A 21120-nucleotide genomic window follows, 5' to 3' on the forward strand; every position below is an offset into this window, starting at 1 on the left:
CCTGTGCTCCGCAACTGGAGAGGCCACAACAGTGAGAGACCCGCATACTGCAAAAAAAAAAAAAAAAATTTCCTCTTGCGATTACCCTGCCTAAGGGGCCTGGTTTTCCAAAGCACAGACAGCCTTTTCGTCCTGTTCTTCATCCTGAATTGCCCTCAGGGTGAGCTGTCAGTCAGAGACTCCAGTGGCTAATGGCCTGATCCTTGTAGAACTGGATGGTGGGCAACAGTATTTGTTTTACAATTTGCCCCTCTTGGTCATAAATTTAACCAAGGTTTGGGAGGCATGTCATGACCATCCGCCCCATGGTGCCCAGAGGGCTCCATGTGCTATTGCTGGACCAGGCCCTGTCAGAGGTGTCCATGAAGTCTCTGGACCCCCTGTCACTCTAGTCTGTTACAGTCCAGAAAGTGACTCTCCCATGTTACTTCTTCCCATATCTAGAGTTACATTATTACGATCATTGTAACCTCATATAGAACTATATATTTGGTAGACTATTTCAAGTTGCTTAGTTATTATTTTTGTTGGAAGCTCACTTACACATTGGTCAATACAAGAAACAACAATCTTGTAGAACAGGCAGAAGACAAGTGCTATAGCTAGTAGCATTAATAAAATCGTAAGTAAGAAGTTAGGCCAAGAATTTCCATTCGGTGTGGCCGAGTGCACCCCAGTCGGCTGACAGTTTGCTCTGAACCAGTCGCTATCTTTAGGGGTAGCGACATATTGGCATTGTTCATAGGACAGCCCAATTTCCTGGTGTCATCAGGCTGATGACCCTTAGTATGGTTTAATTGTTCCCTGCCGGGGACCAGCCCCAGCTGAACAGGTTTCACCGAAAGGGGAGACGGAGTCGGCGTGGACAGAACACAAGACACCTCAGAGGATGCAAGGATCTGCCAAATTTATTTTCATAATTCCGAAGCTTTTATACTGTGAGGCAATCTCACTTTCAATCTTAAAAACTTCATTCCCACGCCAAAAAATCCCCTACATACATCATAAAAACAAAAGTAATTTACATCAGCAGGTTAAACAGGTTAATTAATCTTCTTATTGTTTCCAGTCTCCTTCGTCCCCTGTGGTTAGGCACATCTTGGTCACATCTACGTCAGGAACTCTGTCTGCGGTTTCCTCATTCTTCTCAGAAGATTAAGGTGTTCTTGTACCTGCACATTCTGCTTGATCAAGCCATAAACTTAAACATATTATTCTGTTAGTGATTAAAAATAATCATACAACATTTCATCTACAAATTTCCTAACCCCACCATAATAATCAAAACAATACACATTATTTTTTTATACTTCTAAAAAACCATGGGAGCGGGCATTGTACCATGAATTCATTGATTAAACTCACTGCTGCATAAAAACTCGCCACCATACCCAGGTATTTCCCAACATGTTTATAACTCCACTGGGAGGCCATAACTCTTTCAATTTTTCTTTCAGAGTAAAAAGCTGCTGCAGAAATGTTCCCACCATTGTATTTCCCCAAGTCCAATGCCCTGGCCTGGGAATAAAAATTTCAAATATAATCATTAAAAAAGCCGAAGTAGCTACAATTCTTCTCTTGGTTTTTACCCTAACTTGGGGTTTTTCTTAAACCCCTGCATTAAAACTATACATTTTTCCCAACACCAATAACAAAAATCACCTTAGGTAAAGGCAGGGGAAAACATGGGGAATCACACAGAGCAAAGCTTTGCTTCCACACAGAGGAAAGCTGTGGTCCACGGAGAAAATGGGAAACAAAGCCCTGCTGCGGCGGGAGAGCAGTTGCCATTGGCCAGGTCTCTTGTCTGCTACCTGGGTTCCCATCTGAGCTGGGCGTGGGAAGCGAAGCAGCCATGGGGACAAGAGACCTCCATCAAAAGGGGTGAGGGTTCAGGCTCCTGCAAAGTTGGGGGGTGAGGGTCTATGCCCCACCTCTGTTGGCCCCCAAGTTCTCTCCTGATGGCCCCTCTGCGACTGTGCCTGTCTTAGGTTGTTCCTTCCCTGAGGAATCTTACCCGTCTCTGGCTAACCAGCCATCCTCCGGGGCCAAGCAGGGAGATGTGAGGTGTGCGAGGTGCAGTGCCCCCAGAGAAGGTCAGTTCTCTGTCACCTTGGTAGCCTATGCCCCCGTGGCCTCCACGCCCAGCACCTGCCCTGGGATTCCCTCGCCAACTGGCGGGGCCCCGGCTCTGGTCACATGTCTTCGGGAACCCAGGTTTCTCCTCCAGAGAGGGCCCAGCTTACAGCACTGGGCAAGAGAGACCAATTGCACGGCACCAGCCACCAGGAGGCCTCAACCTCAGTGTGGGCAGGAAAGCCCAGGCACCAGCCCTGGGCAAGGAGATTGTGAGAAGAGAGCGCCTCTTGGCAAAAGGGCAAGAGGGGCCGTTGCAGGACACCCTGTGTTCAGGAAGCTTTGCAAACGAGAGCTTTGCTTTTCCATATTTATGTCTGACAGCATCAGCTTTGCAGAGGAGAACTTTGCCTCTCCATATTTATACCTGACAGCACCAGCTTTGCTGACACTAAGGGTCTCGTCCGTGCTGAGACTCAAAGGCACTTCCTATGTGGCTCCCGACAGTTCCCAGCACAAGGGGACCCTTAAACTTAAATGACTGTGACCTGGTAAATCTACCCCATAACTGAGGGAGGGTCCCTCCTAATAAGCAAGTGATTATGGTTTTTGACTGAAATTTAGCTCACTGCTCTGATTGAACTCGAGTAACTTTTAAAGAAAACTCATATTTCTGGCCAGGGTCAGAGCAAGTATGATTAATTAGCCAAGTGAGGGGATCCCACCTAGTAATTCGATAGTGGCCTGAACAGAACTATAATTTTTTTCTTCTAGAATAGATCTCCTAAGGACCATTCAGAGCCAGTCAGAGCCGCAGGAGAAATCCACCAAGATAACCAGATGTACTGAATGTAGTTAATTGACCATCAACCCAACAACTGGATTGATTTTAGAACTCTGCATAGGACTGTGCCCATGATAGAAACACATTCGATTCATATGCAGAAGTTCAAGAGTTAAGAAAACACTGTAAATGATCATATGGGTCAGGTCTGGCATCTTGGGCCAGCTGCCTACTTCTGATGTCATCTTCTTCTTGTCCCCGTGTGGGCATGGTTTCTCTTCTGATTGAGCATTGTTTTTGTTGTTGTTGTTGTTATTTTTACATCTTTATTGGAGTATAATTGCTTTACAGTGGTGTGTTAGTTTCTGCTTTATAACAAAGTGAATCAGTTGTACACATACATATGTTCCCATATCTCTTCCCTCTTGCGTCTCCCTCCCTCCCACCCTCCCTATCCCACCCCTCTAGGTGGTCACAAAGCACCGAGCTGATCTCCCTGTGCTATGCGGCTGCTTCCCACTAGCTATCGGTTTTACGTTTGGTGGTGTATATATGTCCATGCCACTCTCTCACTTCATCCCAGCTTACCCTTCCCCTCCCCGTATCCTCAAGTCCCTTCTCTAGTAGGTCTGTGTCTTTATTCCTGTCTTACTCCTAGGTTCTTCATGATTATTTTTTTCTTAAATTCCATATATATGTGTTAGCATACGGTATTTGTCTTTCTCTTTCTGACTTACTTCACTCTGTATGACAGACTCTAGGTGAGCATCGTTTTAAGGTGAGTTTGAGATCAGCAGTCCTCTATAGACCAGTCAGTCGGGTGCAAGGGCCCTTTGTAAATGGGAAATATGAATCCAAGAACTAATTCCCTTCAGTCTTGCTGTGTGTGAGCTAGTTAAGAGCACCCAATGAGGGTCCTTCTATCTGGGTTGGAGAGAATCCTTTAAATGATGTCTTTTCCAGTGTGTATAATCTCCTGGTTGCAGGTTATGGGGCATCTGATGTTCATCCAAAGAGAGATTATTGTGATAAGCTTCAGAAACAAGCTTAGAGTGTCCTTTTAACAATTTAATTAAACCATGGTAATGCAACACAGTAACAAGGAGCCATCTAGGCAGTGAGTCTCAGGCAGTAAATACAAAACCTCAAAGACAACTAACAACACTAGAACTTAATATCCACTGAAACAAAATTTTTTTCTCTCTAAAATTACCCTCGTTTCTACAAAATATAGCCGAAGTAAGACTAATTTGCTTACAAAATAAGCCTGGTTTCAATAAACATGACCTGATTATTTACATAAGTGTAATTGATGCAATAGGCTCTTCTAAATTGGCCTTGCTGGAACTTTTTTTTATTTTTTATTTTTTTTATTTTTGGCTGCCTTGGGTCTTCATTGCTGTGCGCAGGCTTTCTCTAGCTGTGGCGAGCAGGGGCTACTCTTCGTTGCGGTGCATGGGCTTCTCATTGCGGTGGCTTCTCTTGTTGCAGAGAACAGGTTCTAGGCGCGCGGGCTTCCGTAGTGTGGCACGCGGGCTCAGTAGTTGTGGCCCACGGGCTTAGTTGCTCTGCAGCATGTGGAATCTTCCCAGACCAAGGATCGAACCCGTGTCCCCTGCACTGGCAGGCGGATTCTTAACCACCGTGCCAGCAGGGACGTCCCTGCTGGAGCTTTTTATAAGGAATCTCAGACTGAACTTTAAAAGTCCTCTCAAGGCCATGAAAATCACACCAAACAGTTACCATCAGCTTCTGCCTGTAATACCTGTAGATTGGGGTAGACTCTTCTCTTCTCAAGGTCCCCCAAGATATCTTGAAATTCCTGCACCTGCCAGGAGGTGGCCTTCCTTATTCACCTGATAAGGCTGCTAGGAACCCCGTAAACAAGGTACCAGGCTGTTTGTCCAAGGGACTTCAGGCTCCATGAAGTTCACCTTAGTCCTTTAAAGCTGTGTGGTCATATCTGATTCTGATTGCATATTGTCCAATATGACATTTCAAAGCCAGGTTAATACAACCAGTGTTCCCAATTGTGTCTTGTTATAAGGAGAACATATTCTTTCTGAACTTATCCAAATAACTATATTGCCATGAAAATAAGAATACTCACTAGAAGTTTCCAAACTCTGGAGGGATCAGGTAGAGAGAAAAGATAAATGATTCAGTTCTGCTTACAAAGGTATAATTTACCAAATCGCCATAAGTCATAGCAACCTTCAGGAGAAGGGTTTCCTTAGATCTGGAAAACAAAGATGAAAAACCAGTAATATTTCAGACAGAAAGTCATAAAAGTTATCATTCAGCCTATGTACTAATTCCTCTTGATCTTGACCTTCTGTTAACAGCTTTATGAAGCCATCAGGTTTTTCGTTAGAATTCTGTCATTTCTTGCCCAGTTCAGTGTTATGACCTGAAAGTTATCGGAAATTTTTTACCTTCAGATTTTGTCCTATGCTTTCCCCTTTTCTCTCTCTCTTTAGAAGAAAATTACTTTCTTTTCCCTTAACAAAATGCATTTCCATTACTTACACTTTCTTTTTCCTTGCATACAAAGATGTTTTCCTCATTAATTTTTAGTAGTTTAATTACATTTTTAATTAGAATCCTTAACCTTTAAAAACCTTAATTTCTAGTGAGAACTAAGAGGTAAGCAATTATGAACTTTTACCTTAGCACTCTGTAAATTGGCAAATTTATAAATATTATTTATAATTTCAAAAAATGTGTGCTTTCTTATAGAATATGCCTCAGTATGGCGCCAAACATATCTACTAATATCTTTAATTTTTCTGTAAAAGGAAGCCTATGTTTTGTAATTAATGTTTCAGTATTTTATCTTATTTGGAAATAATAGAGACATTCAATAAATTTTCATCATGTAACTTTATTTAGCAAAACTCTCAAGTTTCAAGTTATCAAAAATCTGGTAAGTAGACATATCATAAAACCTAATTATTCTTAAAAGGTTTATCTGAAAGCTCTTACCCCATTTATATCTCTTTAATTCACTTGTTCCCAACAATTATGTTTAGATGACCCATGAAAACTTCATGAGACATCAGAACAAGTCAGCCATCATCTGAAGCTATTTTTCTTGCTGACAAATTTTGTAACAGATGTAACATAAACTTATCTGACTTTTAGTAAATCTAGGTACAATAAAAGTAGTATACTTAGTGTTGATGACTCTAAAGACATGTCTGTATTAATTAAATGAAACAGACAAAACTTAATACTGAATATTAATTTAATACTGGATATTTCCCTGATCACTTAACATGAGATGCATTTGGGTTAGTTTCTATTATATTTCTGAGAATTTATGTAAGCACTTAACTTCTTTTAAGTCAATTAAATAGAGCTCATTTACAAATTAAATTTGAAAATACCACCTGGAGGTAGAAACATTTATAATGTACATACATTCAGATAGACAGAGATCTCATCATTTTCATTTTAAAACAGTCATGAATCAGGTATTAAAATATAAAACTCACTAGTTTATAAATAACAGTTGAAATAGACTAAGTCTACTTGCTTGAGTTTTTAAAAAGGCTTCTTCCCTTCCCCCTTTTTTCCGTTAGTATCAGGACCTGGAGATGGCCCGGATATGTGTTCCCTGACCTGGTAGAACATTTATATCTCAAAGGCACAGGGAGAGAAATGCAAGCTTCTTCTAGAAGGACTTTTGTTCCCTTAGGGTCAGACTTCTGAAAAGATATTTTATCAAGCCAGCTTTCTCTAACTGCTTACGCGAAGAACAGTTTTGGAATGCTGAAAGAGCTCCATCTTGGCCATTGCAGGGAGAGATTTTTGTTTCCCATTTCATGGTCAGCTGAGATAAAATTGCTGTTAAAAGCTCTGTGTGGGTTGGCGTGCTATCTGTGAGCTTAACTCCTTCAGGTGTTACCACCGAGCCGTTTAGCTCTCTCACGTGTCTTGGTGTCTCTCTCTAGTAGTCTAAAACCTGAGCACCAGATGGCCAATCCTTTTGTGTGCTCTTCAGACGAGTGAGATGTTTTTGTTTTTGTTTTTTTGCTTAATGAGAGGCTGTCCCTTTGGGACCGCTGCATGGTATGAAGATCCCACTCCACCACTCCTATAACTTTCTCAATTGCCTGAGAAAACAAAGCCATAGCTGGCTGGGAGAAGCTGGGTCCCTTATCTTTGGAGCTGAAAGCTCTCATGTGATATCGTCACTTTCATTCAGACAAACTTTGTTAAAGTAGCCAATTCAAGGAGAGACACAAGGCCAGCCTCCTACCTAGTCACCCAGAGTCTAAACCTTTTCAGGGTCTTTCAACTGGGGAATCCAGGTACCCCTTCTTCACCTTAAGTTCAAAGAAAGAGCTACTCCTTATAACGAGGAGTTTAATAACCACCAGATATTGTAAAACTCAGGATTGCCAACCAGGATGGGAGACCTGGGACTCAGAAGAAACCTATCCATTCCTCTGACTCACCAAGGAGGTGGATGGGCACAAGGGGCCCTCGCTAGTACCAAGGCTGCCTATCCTCTTGGAGTTCAGGCAAGGAGAGACGTCTGCTCTGGGTCCCTTCGTGGTCACCCAAACTGTCGACTGAAAGAAAAATGTACAACGAAAGAGCTATGAGTTGAGTTTTATTCTGGGACCTTACTGAGGACTATAGACTGGGAAACAGCCTCTCAGTAGCTCTGAGAAACTACGAGGTAGGGGAGAAGCCAGCGTCACATGGTTTTGGCTAGGAAATGCAGTGAAGCACACATCTCAGTAAAATTTCCTGCTAGTTACAAGGATCAGATATCTCAGTTAATGCTTTTAGGGCTTTTCCATGTATGGGAATGACAGGGACAGAGTAGGATAGTTACACAGGTAGTCATAGAAGTCCCACTAGGGAATTATAGACAGAGAGGGAAACCTAGGGAACGTTGGGAGACCACTGTAGGTTAATGATCACTCAAGAAAGCTATCGGAACTTAATGGAACGAAGCAGTCTTGCTTAACTATAAAGCCATAAATAAAAGTATGAGATATGCCCCAGGTCATTAAGTGAAAGAATGAGGCCTGCATTCTGCTGGTCGAGTTCGGCAAGATAATGATCCTTAGGACCAAGGACAGGAACTTAAGGGAAAGATGACGTTCCAAAGTAGGAGACCTTCATTATACGGAAACCTGAGATGATGCAACATATTTCAGTATATGTTACCACCCTTCTGCTGATTTGAATGAGCGCTATGACAGTCGTAGTTTGACCTCATAAGGTCAAACACTCTCCTGCCTGATACGAAGGAAGAGCTAGTGACGTCTACTCAAAGAATGAGGAAGAAGGCGGTCTTCCCCCCTCCCCGCTTCCCTTTGGTTATAAAAATGTAGCCTGCTTAATTCTTGGGGCAGAACCCCCTCGCCTGCCCGCCTGTATCCCTCACGAGGGTCCTGTATTAATAAGTCCATCACTTTGCCTCTCACTGAATTCCTTCTGTGCTGAGCCTCAGTAAGTCCAGACACCAGGTGAGTGATTCTAATTAAGAGACCGTGGGCTCAAGTCCCAATCTGAGGTGCACAGTTTCAGAAAGATACAAGAAATTGGGTTCATTAAAATTTTTTCCAGAGATTTCTCTACATCCAAGGAGCATTCTCCTGACCTTTGTCCCGAACTCCTTTCAGGACGCCCTGTTGGTCCGCAAGTGCCGTGGCTGACAACCTGAACCGTGTAGCGTTGAGTGGTGGACATTCTTTGTTTCACAAACAAAGCTCTGTTTTGGTGGGTCTGACACAACCCTCCTATGGCTGCCAGATCTGCCACGAGGTGGCCGGGTGGCCATGTCCAACTTTAGAGACAGGACAGGAAAGACCGCCTTCCCCAGACCTCTGTCCACACACCCTAGCCCCGGGCCCGGTTGACGTACGTCTGGCACAGCAGCTGCACTTGGACTCCCACGGCTTAGTCTGCCGCGGCCCCGAGTCTCCACCAGCTCCATCTGGGTCTGGGGCCAGACAGGTGAACGAAATGGAGGTTTGGTGGGGGTGACACCCCTGCACCCTTTAGGCTTTGAGATGGCTTAATTTCTGCTTCACTCCCAGTCTGGGATACAGTAAGTTCCTTACATACGAACGAGTTCTGTTCCAAGAGTGTGTTCATAAGTCCAATTTTTTCTAAGTCCAACAAAGTTAGCCTAGGTACCCAACTAACACAATCAGCAATATAGTACTGTACTGTAATAGGTTTATAATACTTTTCACACAAATAACATATAAAAAACAAACACAAAAAAGAAAAGATTTTTTTAAAGACTTTAAAAGATTTTTAAACTTACAGTGCAGTCCCTTGAAAAGTACAGTAGTGCAGCACAACAGCTGGCATGCAGGGGCTGGCATCGAGGGAACAGGCAGGAAGAGTTACTGACTGGAGGAGGGAGAGGTGGTGGGAGACGGTAGAGCTGAAGGGTCGTCAGCAACAGGAGATGGAGGGCGAGCTGCACTTTCACTCACGCCTGACGCTGATGGCACAGGCTCTGGTTCCTTGCTGGGTTCAACTCTATCTACCATCTTGAAAAAAAGATCCAGTGATGTCTGGGTAGTAGCTCTTTTTTTCTTATCATAGGTGACATGGTAGCACTGGATTACATTCTGAACAGCTGCTGAAACCTTCATGTACTGTTCTATATTCAGGTCCTGTGCCTCAAAAACTAACAGTGCCTCCTCAAATACAGAAAATCCCCTTGCCATTTCCTGCGCTGTGAATCTCTTCCGTTCTTCAGTTACTTCTTCCTCTTCTTGTCTCTCTTAGTCCTTTCTCTGGGCCTCCAATTCCATCAGGTCTTTGTTAGTCAGCTCCTCGTGATGCACAGCAACAGTACCGTATGGTACAGTACGCAAAAGCACCACCACTTGGAGAGGATGCACGCACATGACAATGTACGCCAGACACGTGACCTAACTTACGTGACTGGATATGCGAACACACCTTCGCATCATTTTAAGTTCGCAACTTGAAGATTCTTATGTAGGTGACTTAGTTATTGGTTTTGATTTTCCTCCCTGCTGGGGTGGGCACTGGGAAGCAATTCCAGTGTCCCCACCAGCCAGCCCCATGACCGTGGCTCCTACCCAGAAGCCACTGACCCCATGTGAGGATGTGCCGAGCACCACTTGCTTCCATTCCCATTCCACCCCAAGGGTGGGAAATGCCCGGACGGGGTCGGGCCCCACTCAGAGTTTGATTAGGGCCTGGAGCCCCCTGATTCCTTAGCCCCACGTGCCCTGCGTGAAAGGGCAGCCAAGTGATACTTTGCCTGTTGAGTTATTGTGATTTATATTAAGAAATATATATTCGAAAAGAAAAAAAAGAAAAAAAAAAAAGAAATATGTATTCGACCTTCTTCCTGTTTCTTGCAAAGAACTCCTAAAACTCTTACAATTTCCTAAGTGATGAGAGTGACAAAGGTATCCTCGAGTGTAATGAGGTGACTTTTGGACCCCACCTGAGGATGAGCGCTTCTCAGGGGAACCAACCATGTGTTTAGACTGTTGGAATTCTCAGTCCCAGTCCCCAGGCCTCCAGGGAGAGGAGAGGGGCTGGAGGTTGGGTCAATCGCTAACAATCTATGATTTACTCAATATGCCTGTGTAATGAAGTCTCCAAAAGCCCCAGAAGGACAGCGTTCCAAGCGCTTCCAGGGTGGTGAGCACATGGAGATGCCTGCAGAGGGCAGGGCAGCTCTGTGCCCCGTCCCCCATAACTGCCCTGTGTGTCTCTTCCCTCTGGCTGTTCCTGAGTCATATTCTTTACAATAAATAAGTAAAATGTTCCTCTGAGTTCTGCGAGCTTCTGTGGCAAATTAGTTGAACCCAAGGAGGGCCTCGTGGGCCCCTCTGGTTTACAGCCGGGGTCAGAAGCCCAGGTGATATCCTGGTGTCTGAAGTGGCCGGGGGGCTGTCCTGTGGAGCTGAGACCCTAGCCTGTGGGATCTGGAGCTGTGTCTGGGCAAACAGTGTCAGAATTCAATTGAACTGAGTAGAATTCTCAGACACCTTGCAGGAAGCCCCCTCCCCCTCCACACACGCACACATTGAAATTGGGTCCAGGAACCTATTAAATACCAAAAAATTCAACGGTGAAAATTTGAAGATCTAATTGGCTTTACTGAATGACTCACGAATGGGGCAGCATCCCATCCAACGAGTGGAAAGGAGCTCCAGTGGGCTTGCCAACTACAAATCGGCACTCGCCGTCTGCCTCTACGAGGATTAAATCATGAGCCACTGAAGCTGCTGACTTCCATTCAACACCCCCGGAAAGGAGTTCAGGGTGGAGACCAGGAATGAGGCCCTCTGTGCTCTGGGAAAAACTGGCAGGACAGGTCTTCAGATAGTTAGATACTTTCAGGAGATTTTAGGAGCCCTATTCTTGCATCTCCTCGTATCTAGAAAAGCGCTAAAATCCTTCAAGGTGACGTCTGTTCCTCGTGACCAGCGATAAGCCTCTGCCAGAATGCGGGCTTGACTGCACGCCGCCTCCCCCACCAGCCCTTCACTAAAGTCGCATATAACGCTGACCTTCCCCGCTGCCTCTTTGGAGCAGTTTCTCAGAGCTGTCTGGGATGCTGTCTCCCGGGCTGCAGTCCTCATTTTGCCCCAAATAAAACTTCACTCGCGGGCTTCCCTGGTGGCGCAGTGGTTGAGAGTCCGCCTGCTGATGCAGGGGACACGGGTTCGTGCCCCAGTCGGGGAAGATCCCACGTGCCGCGGAGTGGCTGGGCCCGTGAGCCATGGCTGCTGAGCCTGCGCGTCCGGAGCCTGTGCTCCGCAACGGGAGAGGCCACAACAGTGAGAGGCCTGCGTACCGCAAAAAAAACAAAACAAAACAAAAAAACTTCACTGGCAACTCTTCACAGTGTGCATTTTTTTCCATCGACAGGCTACAAAAATGGAAAAGATTTTAAAGGCAAGACAAGGAAGTCATAAACAAAAAAAAGTCTTAGATAATTTAGATTTCAGGCTTAAATAATTCACCTATGGGGGGAGGGAAAGGATCTTATTGGGGTTTCCTCCTAATACTGACCAGGAAATTCCAGGTTGACTGGCTAAAGGTTACTCTCCCGGGGAAGGTTGAAACTGCAATTAGTTTGGGTGTTAAGTCTTGGTTGGCTGGTGTGGGGCTTAGCACATATGACTCCATTTGGGGCCTGTTGTTTCTTTTTAACAGTCCCCCCTTTTGCTCAGACTCTCAGCTTAGCTGGGAGATGTCATCAACATTTAAGGCATTAGCACTACCCCAGCTACCGCTCTGAAGATCCTTCCTGTGATGTTCACAGGTCACAACTTCAGATTCCAAATTTTTAAGAAACAGGTGAACTTTGAACTGTGTCTGGAGGCACATTTCTGGTTTTCCAAAGATTTGTAATATAAGGACACTTGTTTTTAATTCCTCAAAGAACTGGGTTGCAACTTAAATGACACCATAGGTTGATCCACTCATAAATCCTTTTACAAGGGCTTCCCTGGTGGCGCAGCGGTTGGGAGTCCGCCTGCCCATGCAGGGGACACAGGTTCGTGCCCCGGTCCGGGAAGATCCCACATGCCGCGGAGCGGCTGGGCCCGTAAGCCATGGCCGCTGAGCCTGCGCGTCCGGAGCCTGTGCTCCGCAACGGGAGAGGCCACAACAGTGAGAGGCCCGCGTACCGCAAAAAAAAAAAAAAAAAAAAATCCTTTCCCAAGAGCTTTAGGAGGTTTTTCCCTTCCTCTTGGTAGATTTAGCTTAGGGGAGGAGGCCTAAAAAATTTCTATCAGGCTTTGAACATCAGCTTCCAATATAGCCAAATTTCTGATCCTAGTGTGAAGTTAAATTCACATTTTATGGCAAGACAAGAAAATCTTAAACATAAAAAACTTTCTCTGCCCTTTGGCCTCCTCTCTCCCTGCACTGCGCATCGTGTATCGACATTACGCATCAACCAACCTCCCCCATCGGCAGAAATATTGGTTCAACCATAAAGAGCAATATTCACCCGTCAGCAAGGCAGCTCCTTAAAGATAACACCGCTTCCTGACCTGGTAAGGGGCCACGCTGTCGCTAGGCTCTGGATCGTGTAACTGTCGATAACGCGTCATTTAACGTACAGCGCTCTTGTCTCAAAAAACTTATGTAACTGTGCCTGGACTTCTAATGGGCAGAACAGTTCTCTGTACTTTCTGAGACGTTCTTCCCAGGATATAAGCCTCAAATTTGGCTCAAATAAGACTTTCCATTTCTTTCTTAGTTTGATTAATTTTTCATCGGCACTAGAGTATCCTTTTAAATATCTTGTCAGGTCTCAGCCAGGACAAACAGTAAATATTCCTGGCAATATCAAACAACTCCGTGGACCCAAGAGGCATCCTCAGAGAAGGTGTACAGGTTACCACCTCCCCAAGATCCAGAGTCACCCTCAAAGACAGCCAGAAAAAGAGCTGACAACATGCATGTCCCAGGCAGGCAGAAAGCCAAGCCCCCCTCCTAGGACACAAAGTGAGACGAGCAAGAAGACAACGGCAGTCCTTGGGGGAGAAAGATCCGTAATCTGTAGGTCTGGTTTGGAAAGGAAGGAACACCATGACATTTTGTTTTCCTCTCTCGACCGGGCAATAAAGACAAAGACATAGGAGAGCTGACTCTGCTAAGAACCCTCACCTTTCTCTGGCTTCTGTCAGCTTTCCCAGGATCCCCTGTGCAGGCTCCAGTTTTGCATTAATTTTAATTTTAGTTTCCTTGGCTGTTTAAGGGAATAGTGTAGCAGTTTACCCGAGACCCGTCAGAGTCCCATCAGTTCTGGGAGGGGCCCAGATGGGGCCTCCTTTGGGGATAGATAGGAGGGCATTCGAGTTGATGTTGAAAAATCCCCTTTGAGGACAATCTCTTTTCCATTGCCACAGTTGACTACAACTGACACATCATTCCCTGGGCCCCTAGGTGTCTGGTCTTGGAGCTGTAGTAGCTGTAATGTTAATGCTTTGGTGGACTTTTGATTATGACCTGTGTCTTTAAATTTTCATTAGCTTTTTGCAAATAATTTTTTAAGGAAGGTATTTTGGAATTTTGAAGGCTTTTGGAAGCTTCCACATACCAATAAAAACAGGTATCCCATTTGCTCTGTTTGATTTGGGAAACTTTGCTTTCAAGTACACCTCTTAAATGATTTTATCTAATTGGAATAGTCCTTATAAACGCCCATTGTGACTCTAGGTTGTTTTAGTAAGACTTTTCCCATTTTTGTGATATCTACAGCTTCTGGGACAACAGTTCTTAGATATACAATAAACGGTTGTGCCGGCAGGTGGCAAGTTCCTTTCTTCTAGCTAAGCCTTGGGTTCTCTCTGAGCCAAACTAAAACCTCAAAGGGATGTTTCTCTGGGATGCAGATTGTGTGTGGCTCATGGTGCATCTCGCTGCTCGGAAATTTTCTTGACGTTGGTGGGTGACCTGGAGTCAATATAACCTGTTCCACGATCAACTGATCCTAACATGGGAGTCCTTGGGTTAGGAGACAAGTGGTCTAACAGCTCTTAAATGCTCCACCTGCACTACCAATTTTTGCACCTTTTTTTTAACTTGCAAATTTCGCATTCGCTGTTAGCCTTTGCTTAAGATTTTACTCGCCCGAGGACCTGCACTGGACCCAGTCCAGCTTAAATTGGACCTAGTTCATTTTGAAACCCCGTTCAGTTTTTAAATCAGACCCAGTCTGACTCCAGCTGGTAAACACCAACAGTTCCTACTGTGGAGTCTGAGGACTCGTGGAGGATTGTACCAGCAGAACTCCACACATGAGGACCTCAGCCTGGGGGCTCCACGTGGATGGGAAACTGCACTGCCACTTACAGTTCCCAAGTAGACGTAGACGCAGATTCAAGGGAACTGTGGAACCTGTGGCTTGGGGGATCACTCCCAGTGAGAGTTCACAGCGAGGCTGCAGGGGCACACACGGGGATGGGGGGGAAGCTATGTCTCCACCACCCCAAGAAGTTCTCCTTCCCAGCCTCATTAGAGAAGTTACAGCCTTCACACTTCGGATTCAGACCTCGAGTCTGGTCCAGAAAAGAAAAAGGTACTGAAAGGGCACTGACCACTGGTGGGGTGAGTGGCCAGCAAAGGGGACAGAGCAGAGGGAGGGTGAGCCCTGGGGCCTCCCGGAGAGGCTGAGAGTCCATGAGGAAGCAGATCGAGGCCCAAGGAGGGGACGGGGGGCCCACCGGGCACTGTCCTGCTTGGGCTCCGGGGAACGGGCAGGGGTGGGTCCCCATCTGGGTGAACGGGCCCTGGGGGACGAGCAGGGGAGGGCCTGAGTCACAGCACCTGGCTGTCACCTGGCCCAGCTCCAGGACCCCTCACCGTCTCTTCTCCCCCAGTCTAGGGACCGGAAGATGGTGGGCGATATCACTGGGGCCCAGAGCTATGCCTCCACCGCCAAGTGCCTGAGCATCAGTGCCCTGGCCCTGGGCATCTTTCTGATCGTTGGATTGGTGTTTGCTTACCTGAAAGCCTACCAGATGGCTTTACAGATGGCGAATAATAGAGGCTACTAGCCGCTGGACATGGAGGCAACCCAGTTCCTCCACCGTCCACGGCCGGCCCTGCACCTGGGGCTGTGGGCCTGCCCCCTCCCCCCACCCCTTTATACAGCAATTTATGGAGACAGAGCTGTCGACAGCTGAATTCAATAAAGTGCACTCATCTGTGAAGGTGCTGTGATGTCCCCTGCGAGGGGACACTGCTGTGAGTCCCCGGTTGCCTCGGGGAAGCACAGAGCGCTCAGCTGTGGGCTGACAGCAGAAGCCCAGAGCAGAGCTGGTGACCCCGCCCCGATCGACAGAAACCCCCAGAGGAAAGACCACTCCCTCCCACGCAAACGTGGCTGCCCTGCTGGGTGGAAGTGTTTCACAGACACTGGGGACCCTGGGGCATTGGGTGTGAGCCTGGGCTGTACACGGGGAGGTGGGGACCCGCCTCAGCCCAATACAGGGAGGGGCACCCCAGGCAGGTATTCCTGTCTCTGAGCCCCAGAGGGAGTGGGCGCAGGGGACGCACCCTACCGGCTGGCCCACCGCGCCCTGCACAGTATCCCAGGTGCGCTGTGCATCACCCGGGAGAGGCTGGAGGAGTCCAGGCGGCCACAGGCTGGTGCTGGGGCAGTGACCCTTCTCCACAGGCCCCTTGGGGATCCAGGCTCTTCTGGGCTCCCTCACGGGGCTGAGGTCCAGTCCTGTCCGGCTCTCATTGAATTCAGCACTCTTCACAGTGGATTTCCTTCCATCCTGGCACCTAGGACTCTAGACCCCAAACCCTCACAAGGCCCTACCTCGGGGGCTATGTAGGTTGGGGTCCTCCCTGGAAGACGGTGACTCAGACGAGGTTGCCCGCTCTCTCTTGGGTCCCACATGTGAGCTCGGGAGGCTCGGCCCCAGGGAAGCTGGTTCCCGGAGGAGGGGAGGCTGGAGGACCTGCCTCTCTGAGTCCAGGAAGGACACTCTCCCAGGCAGGGGGTGGGGGGACAGACGTATGACCCCAAACCCCCAAACCCCCGACCCCGGCTGGCTGACTAGGCACGTCCCACACCCCCCTGTCGGGTGGACAGCAGTCGCGAAGGGTGGGTGGCACTGACTGTAACCCCGTCAATCTTCACGGATTTGGGGTGAGGATCCTGCTAGGTGGCAGGCCAGCTTTGCCTGGAGTCTGGCCTGGAGGAAGTCTGCCCTTAGGATTCCTGAAGATGCCCCGCCCAGGTCTGGTCCCGAGGGAGTGAGGGCAGAGCAGGACAGACGCGCTCGGGGTGGGGGTGGGGGGGACGAACATCTCTCCTGGCCTCGCCCCTGGCTCCCTTCCTGAGCGCTGCTGGTCCGGGAAGCTTCCACCTGCCCAGCCCACCCAGCAGGGGTCTGAGTCGCTGGGCAGCGCCCCCTGCCGGACTCCAGGGCTTTACTGGCTGCGGGCCCCTCCTCACCTTGGCGTCAGTCCTTCCCAATCCAGAGGGGCAGGTCTGCCAGCCTCCCCTCCTCCCGGACTTCCTTGGGGCTGTCCCCTCCTTGCTCACGTGTGACAGACCCCCGGGGAGAGGGGCTCCCTCATGGCCACCCTGAGACCCCAGCCCCTTGGCCATCTCCTGGAGTCGGGACTGCAGCTGGGGACAGATAAAGGGGCGTGGGTGCGGGTCGGGAGGGGATCCACAGCTGGGGTCGGGTGTCAGGGTACGAAGGGGAGGCTAGGGCCACCCCACCTCACACCGCACCTGCCCAGCTGGTTGTGGGCAGGGTCTGCCCTGGGGCACCCCAAGTGCCCACACATCTAGAGGCCTGACAGAACCAGGGATGGGGGCTGATTTCCGGGGCAGGGCAGGGGTTTCTCCTCCTCCTGGGGGCTGTCTCTGCAGCGGTGGCCCGCGCACTCTTGTAGCCTTCCTGAGCTGACGGGGTCCTTGGGGCCATGGACCAGGAACAGCAAAGTGGAGACACATGTCAAAGGGTCTGCAAGGGAGCAGGGGAGCCACTGCGGACCTGGAATTTGCACACGTCCTGGCCGTCCTGGGACCACTTGGAACCTGTTGTCTTTACTCCCTGGAAGCCTCAGTTTAGCAGCCAATCAGCTGCTGACATGTGACCCACTGCCTGCTGGCACCGATCCCGCTTCGTAAACAAGCCCTGTAACTTCTCTGGAATGTCTTTGTTGTGTTTAGAACCCCCCAGCGTTTGTCCTTTCCTCGCAGCACGTTTGACTTGCTACTTGAATCTGCACTTCTCCGATTGCAAATCCTAAAACTCCAAATAAACTCTTTTCTTATTTGTGGGCTTCGTTTGTTTTGTTTTGTATTTTGTCAACAGGGTCAAGGGTGTTCTGGACCCGGCATGACCCTTCCCCAGAGGAAGGCACCACCCCAAACCCCTGTCCAATTGCTGCTGCCCCAGCTCGAGGCCAAAAACAGGCAAAGCCTTAGGACTTGGCAGGTCCCACTCAGAGCAGCAGAGCAGATGGGACGGGGGGGAGGGGCTCAGTCTCAGGGGCAGGCTGGGACTCTCAACAGGGCCCCCTCCCCAGGTCAAAACACAGCACCCGGGCTTCCCTGGTGGCGCAGTGGTTGAGAGTCCGCCTGCCGATGCAGGGGACACGGGTTCGTGCCCCGGTCCGGGAGGATCCCACGTGCCGCGGAGCAGCTGGGCCCGTGAGCCATGGCCGCTGAGCCTGCGCATCCGGAGCCTGTGCTCCACAATAGAAGAGGCCACAACAGTGAGAGGCCCAAGTACCGCAAAAACAAAACAAAACAAAACAAAAACACACAACACCCTCACATACAAATGCTTTATTTCATTCAGCTGTGGACAGATGCGTGTGTAAACTGCAGTGAAAAGGGGTGACTGCCTCGGGCTGCCGGCAGCTACTAGTTGCCTCCATAATCCTTCATGAGCTGGGAAACCGCTTGAAAAATCATCACGGAGCCAGTGGCGAAAACAACGATGAAGACGGTGATGAGAAGGATGCCCAGGACCAGGGCGCAGATGTTCAGGCACTTGGCGGTGGAGGCATAGCTCTGGGCCCCAATGACATCGCCCACCATCTTCCGGTCCCTAGACTGGGGGAGAAGAGACGGTGAGGGGTCCTGGAGCTGGGCCAGGTGACAGCCAGGTGCTGTGACTCAGGCCCTCCCCTGCTCGTCCCCCAGGGCCCGTTCACCCAGATGGGGACCCACCCCTGCCCATTCCCCGGAGCCCAAGCAGGACAGTGCCCGGTGGGCCCCCCTCCCCTCCTGGGGCCTCGATCTGCTTCCTCACGGACACTCAGCCTCTCCGGGAGGCCCCAGGGCTCACCCTCCCTCTGCTCTGTCCCCTTTGCTGGCCACTCACCCCACCAGTGGTCAGTGCCCTTTCAGTACCTTTTTCTTTTCTGGACCAGACTCAAGGTCTGAATCCGAAGTGTGAAGGATGTAACTTCTCTCACAAGGCTGGGAAGGAGAACTTCCTGGGATGGTGGAGACATAGCCCCCCATCCCCATGTGCGCCCCTGCAGCCTCGCTGTGAACTCTCACTGGGAATGATCCCCCAAGCCACACACACACACACACACAGAACAATACACACAAGGGCTCTCCACACCCCACATGCCAGCCAGGCAGGGGGGGGCCTCTCCAGGCTCACACACACTTCCTTGGAGAACCCCCCAGGCGCCCACCCACCTTCACGGAGTAGGCGAATGCCACGAAGCCCAGGCAGCACCAGTTCATGAAGATCGTGTTGAACAGGGACCAGACGATGTGGTCGGGCACCGAGGTCTCGCTGCGGATGTTGATCACCGTGGTCGTCACGGGGGCCTGGCTCTGGGGAGCCCCCAGCATGGCCACCTCGTGCTCCTCCTTGAGCATCTCATAGTTCGGGGGGATCCCGCTGTGGGCACCATTGAAGAACGGTTGGGATGTGTGGTTCATGGTGGACATGAGGCAGCTGTGATCCAGGTGCCTGGACAATCTCAGGGGTCCTCCCTTTCCCCAGTAGTTTCGATTTCACTTAAGTTTCCTTTTCCTGGAAGTTGGGGAATTGGGGATGGGCTGGTCCTAGGAGGCGGGATGAGAACCTCCGAGTGTCAGGTTACACCAGCGTGAGTGGGAGGAAGGCTGAGGGCTTGGAGGGAGCTTCCCATCCCAGAGGCTGGAAGGGGCAGAAGACTTTCCTTCTACCTTCCCAGGTTCTTGGTTGAGACCCCACTGTAATAAAAAGACAGTTTAACAGAAGAAAAACAAATAAAAGTTTAATAACATGTATACCTCCTGTATACATGGGAGAGACCCAGGAAAACTGAGTGACTCCCCGAAATGCTAAAGCCACCACCTTAAATGCCACCTCCAGCTAAAGACAGAAGGTGTTGCGGGGTGGGGAAGAGAGGCCCCTCTGGGAGGTGACAAGGAAAAGCACATAAACAATGGTAAGGTTTCCTGCGGAGCTTCTCCATCCACAAGAGTCTCTAGAAATGTGGCCGTCCCCCTCATCCCCACACAGGAGGAGACACACTTGCATGGAGGTTTCCCTTGTACGTGTAAATGTCTTTCGAAAGGCTGACTTCTCCCAGGTGTCCTATTGCTTAAAAATAAGCAGCTTAAAGTAATCAATATGGCAAAGAGGCACATTTGGGGTAATGAGTTCTGCTTCCCTTCACACCCGAGCCAGGCCCTGTCTCAGCCACCCCACCTCCCTACTTAGGGGTGTGGTCGGGCCCCGGGACGCTTCCCCAGCCTGGGGGTCTCAGGCCCAAGCCTGCTGCAGCCCCGCTGTCCTCACGCAGGGCCCCTCCCAGAGCCTCACTCAGCCTCCACACCCCAGCCCCCAGAGCGAGCCCTGGCCCACGGCCCACCCCTCACTGCACCGCCCTCCCCTCGGAAATGCACTGGCCTTCCTGGCCCTGAGTCCCTGCTCCAGGCTGGTCTGGGTCCTTCCTGGTTGCAGGTCAGCAGCCAGCAGCCTGGGTGGCCTGCCCCAAAGGAGCCTCCCATGATCTCCCAAGGGCTCCCGGGTGTGGGGACACTGGGCTCCGCGTGACCTGAGGAGGCAGCTGTGGTGGGAGATCCCAGGGTCCAGAGCATCTGGTGGCAGCTAGGAGCCCAGGGCCTGCATATTTGCTCAGCCCTGTCGTTCCTTCCTCCCTCCCGCCGCCCCCCCCCACATTTGATCTACCGACCAAGGAGCTTAAGGGGCAGCATGGAGGGGCCTCGGGAAGGGTCAGTGCCTCCACCGCCCAGAGCCTTCCTGAATTACACGCTTTCCTCTTACTGACTCTGTCCACCCCACAGCAAGATGGTGACATCGGAGCAGAGAATGGTGTGTGTCTTGCGGTGAGGCCGTTCCGGTGTCTCAGGGGCAATGAGCGCTGTGCTGTTTCCCCGTCACAAAGAAGTAACGCACATAGTAGGCCTGGCCCCTGACCCGCCTCTCCCGCAGCCCCCCTCCATGCCGATGTCCATCTGGCTCCCCCCAGCCCCTCCTGCTCTGCCGTCTGAGAGCCCCCCACCCAGGGCAGGGTGGCTGCCTTTTCTCCAGGAGCTTCCAAGTCCCCTGTGCCCTCCCCTTGTCAGGCTGGGGGAATGAACTTGGTGGCCGCCCTCCTGCTGCCCCACCTGGGGGTCCTCCCTGCCAGCTCCCACTCCTACAACAGCCTCCAGGGTGGCTCTGCTCCAGCGCTTCACAGTGGCCACCAGGCCCGGGAACGTGGAGGGTTCCAGTGGAGAAAAGATGTATGCATAAATCTCATATCAGCTGTCCTTGAAAGCT

The 21120-nt window shown here is 49.7% G+C and overlaps 1 protein-coding gene and 1 long non-coding RNA gene across 2 annotated transcripts; both read right to left on the bottom strand.

Annotated features, from left to right (window-relative positions):
- Positions 1-3939: 3939 nt before the first annotated feature.
- Positions 3940-10343, bottom strand: LOC117195944 (uncharacterized). Its single transcript, XR_004475883.2, has 3 exons — positions 9156-10343; positions 7324-7440; positions 3940-5099 (listed from the first exon to the last, which is right to left on the bottom strand). It is a non-coding gene; the product is annotated as an uncharacterized LOC117195944 (long non-coding RNA).
- A 7809-nt stretch (positions 10344-18152) lies between these two features.
- On the bottom strand, positions 18153-19536 carry LOC101287672 (interferon-induced transmembrane protein 3). Its single transcript, XM_004278109.4, has 2 exons — positions 19038-19536; positions 18153-18437 (listed from the first exon to the last, which is right to left on the bottom strand). Exons 1-2 carry the CDS (start codon positions 19293-19295, stop codon positions 18246-18248), a joined length of 450 nt encoding a protein of 149 aa, XP_004278157.2. The 5' UTR covers positions 19296-19536; the 3' UTR covers positions 18153-18245.
- Between the last annotated feature and the right edge of the window lie 1584 nt (positions 19537-21120).

Source organism: Orcinus orca, chromosome 8 (assembly GCF_937001465.1).
Source record: "Orcinus orca chromosome 8, mOrcOrc1.1, whole genome shotgun sequence".
Classification (NCBI taxonomy): Eukaryota; Metazoa; Chordata; class Mammalia; order Artiodactyla; family Delphinidae; genus Orcinus; species Orcinus orca.

Coding starts and splice junctions, on each gene's coding strand:
- LOC101287672 (XM_004278109.4), bottom strand. CDS start 19,295: ATGTCCACCATGAACCACACATCCCAACCGTTCTTCAATGGTGCCCAC. Junction 18,438..19,037: donor CATTCGCCTACTCCGTGAAG/GTGGGTGGGCGC, acceptor CTTCTCCCCCAG/TCTAGGGACCGGAAGATGGT.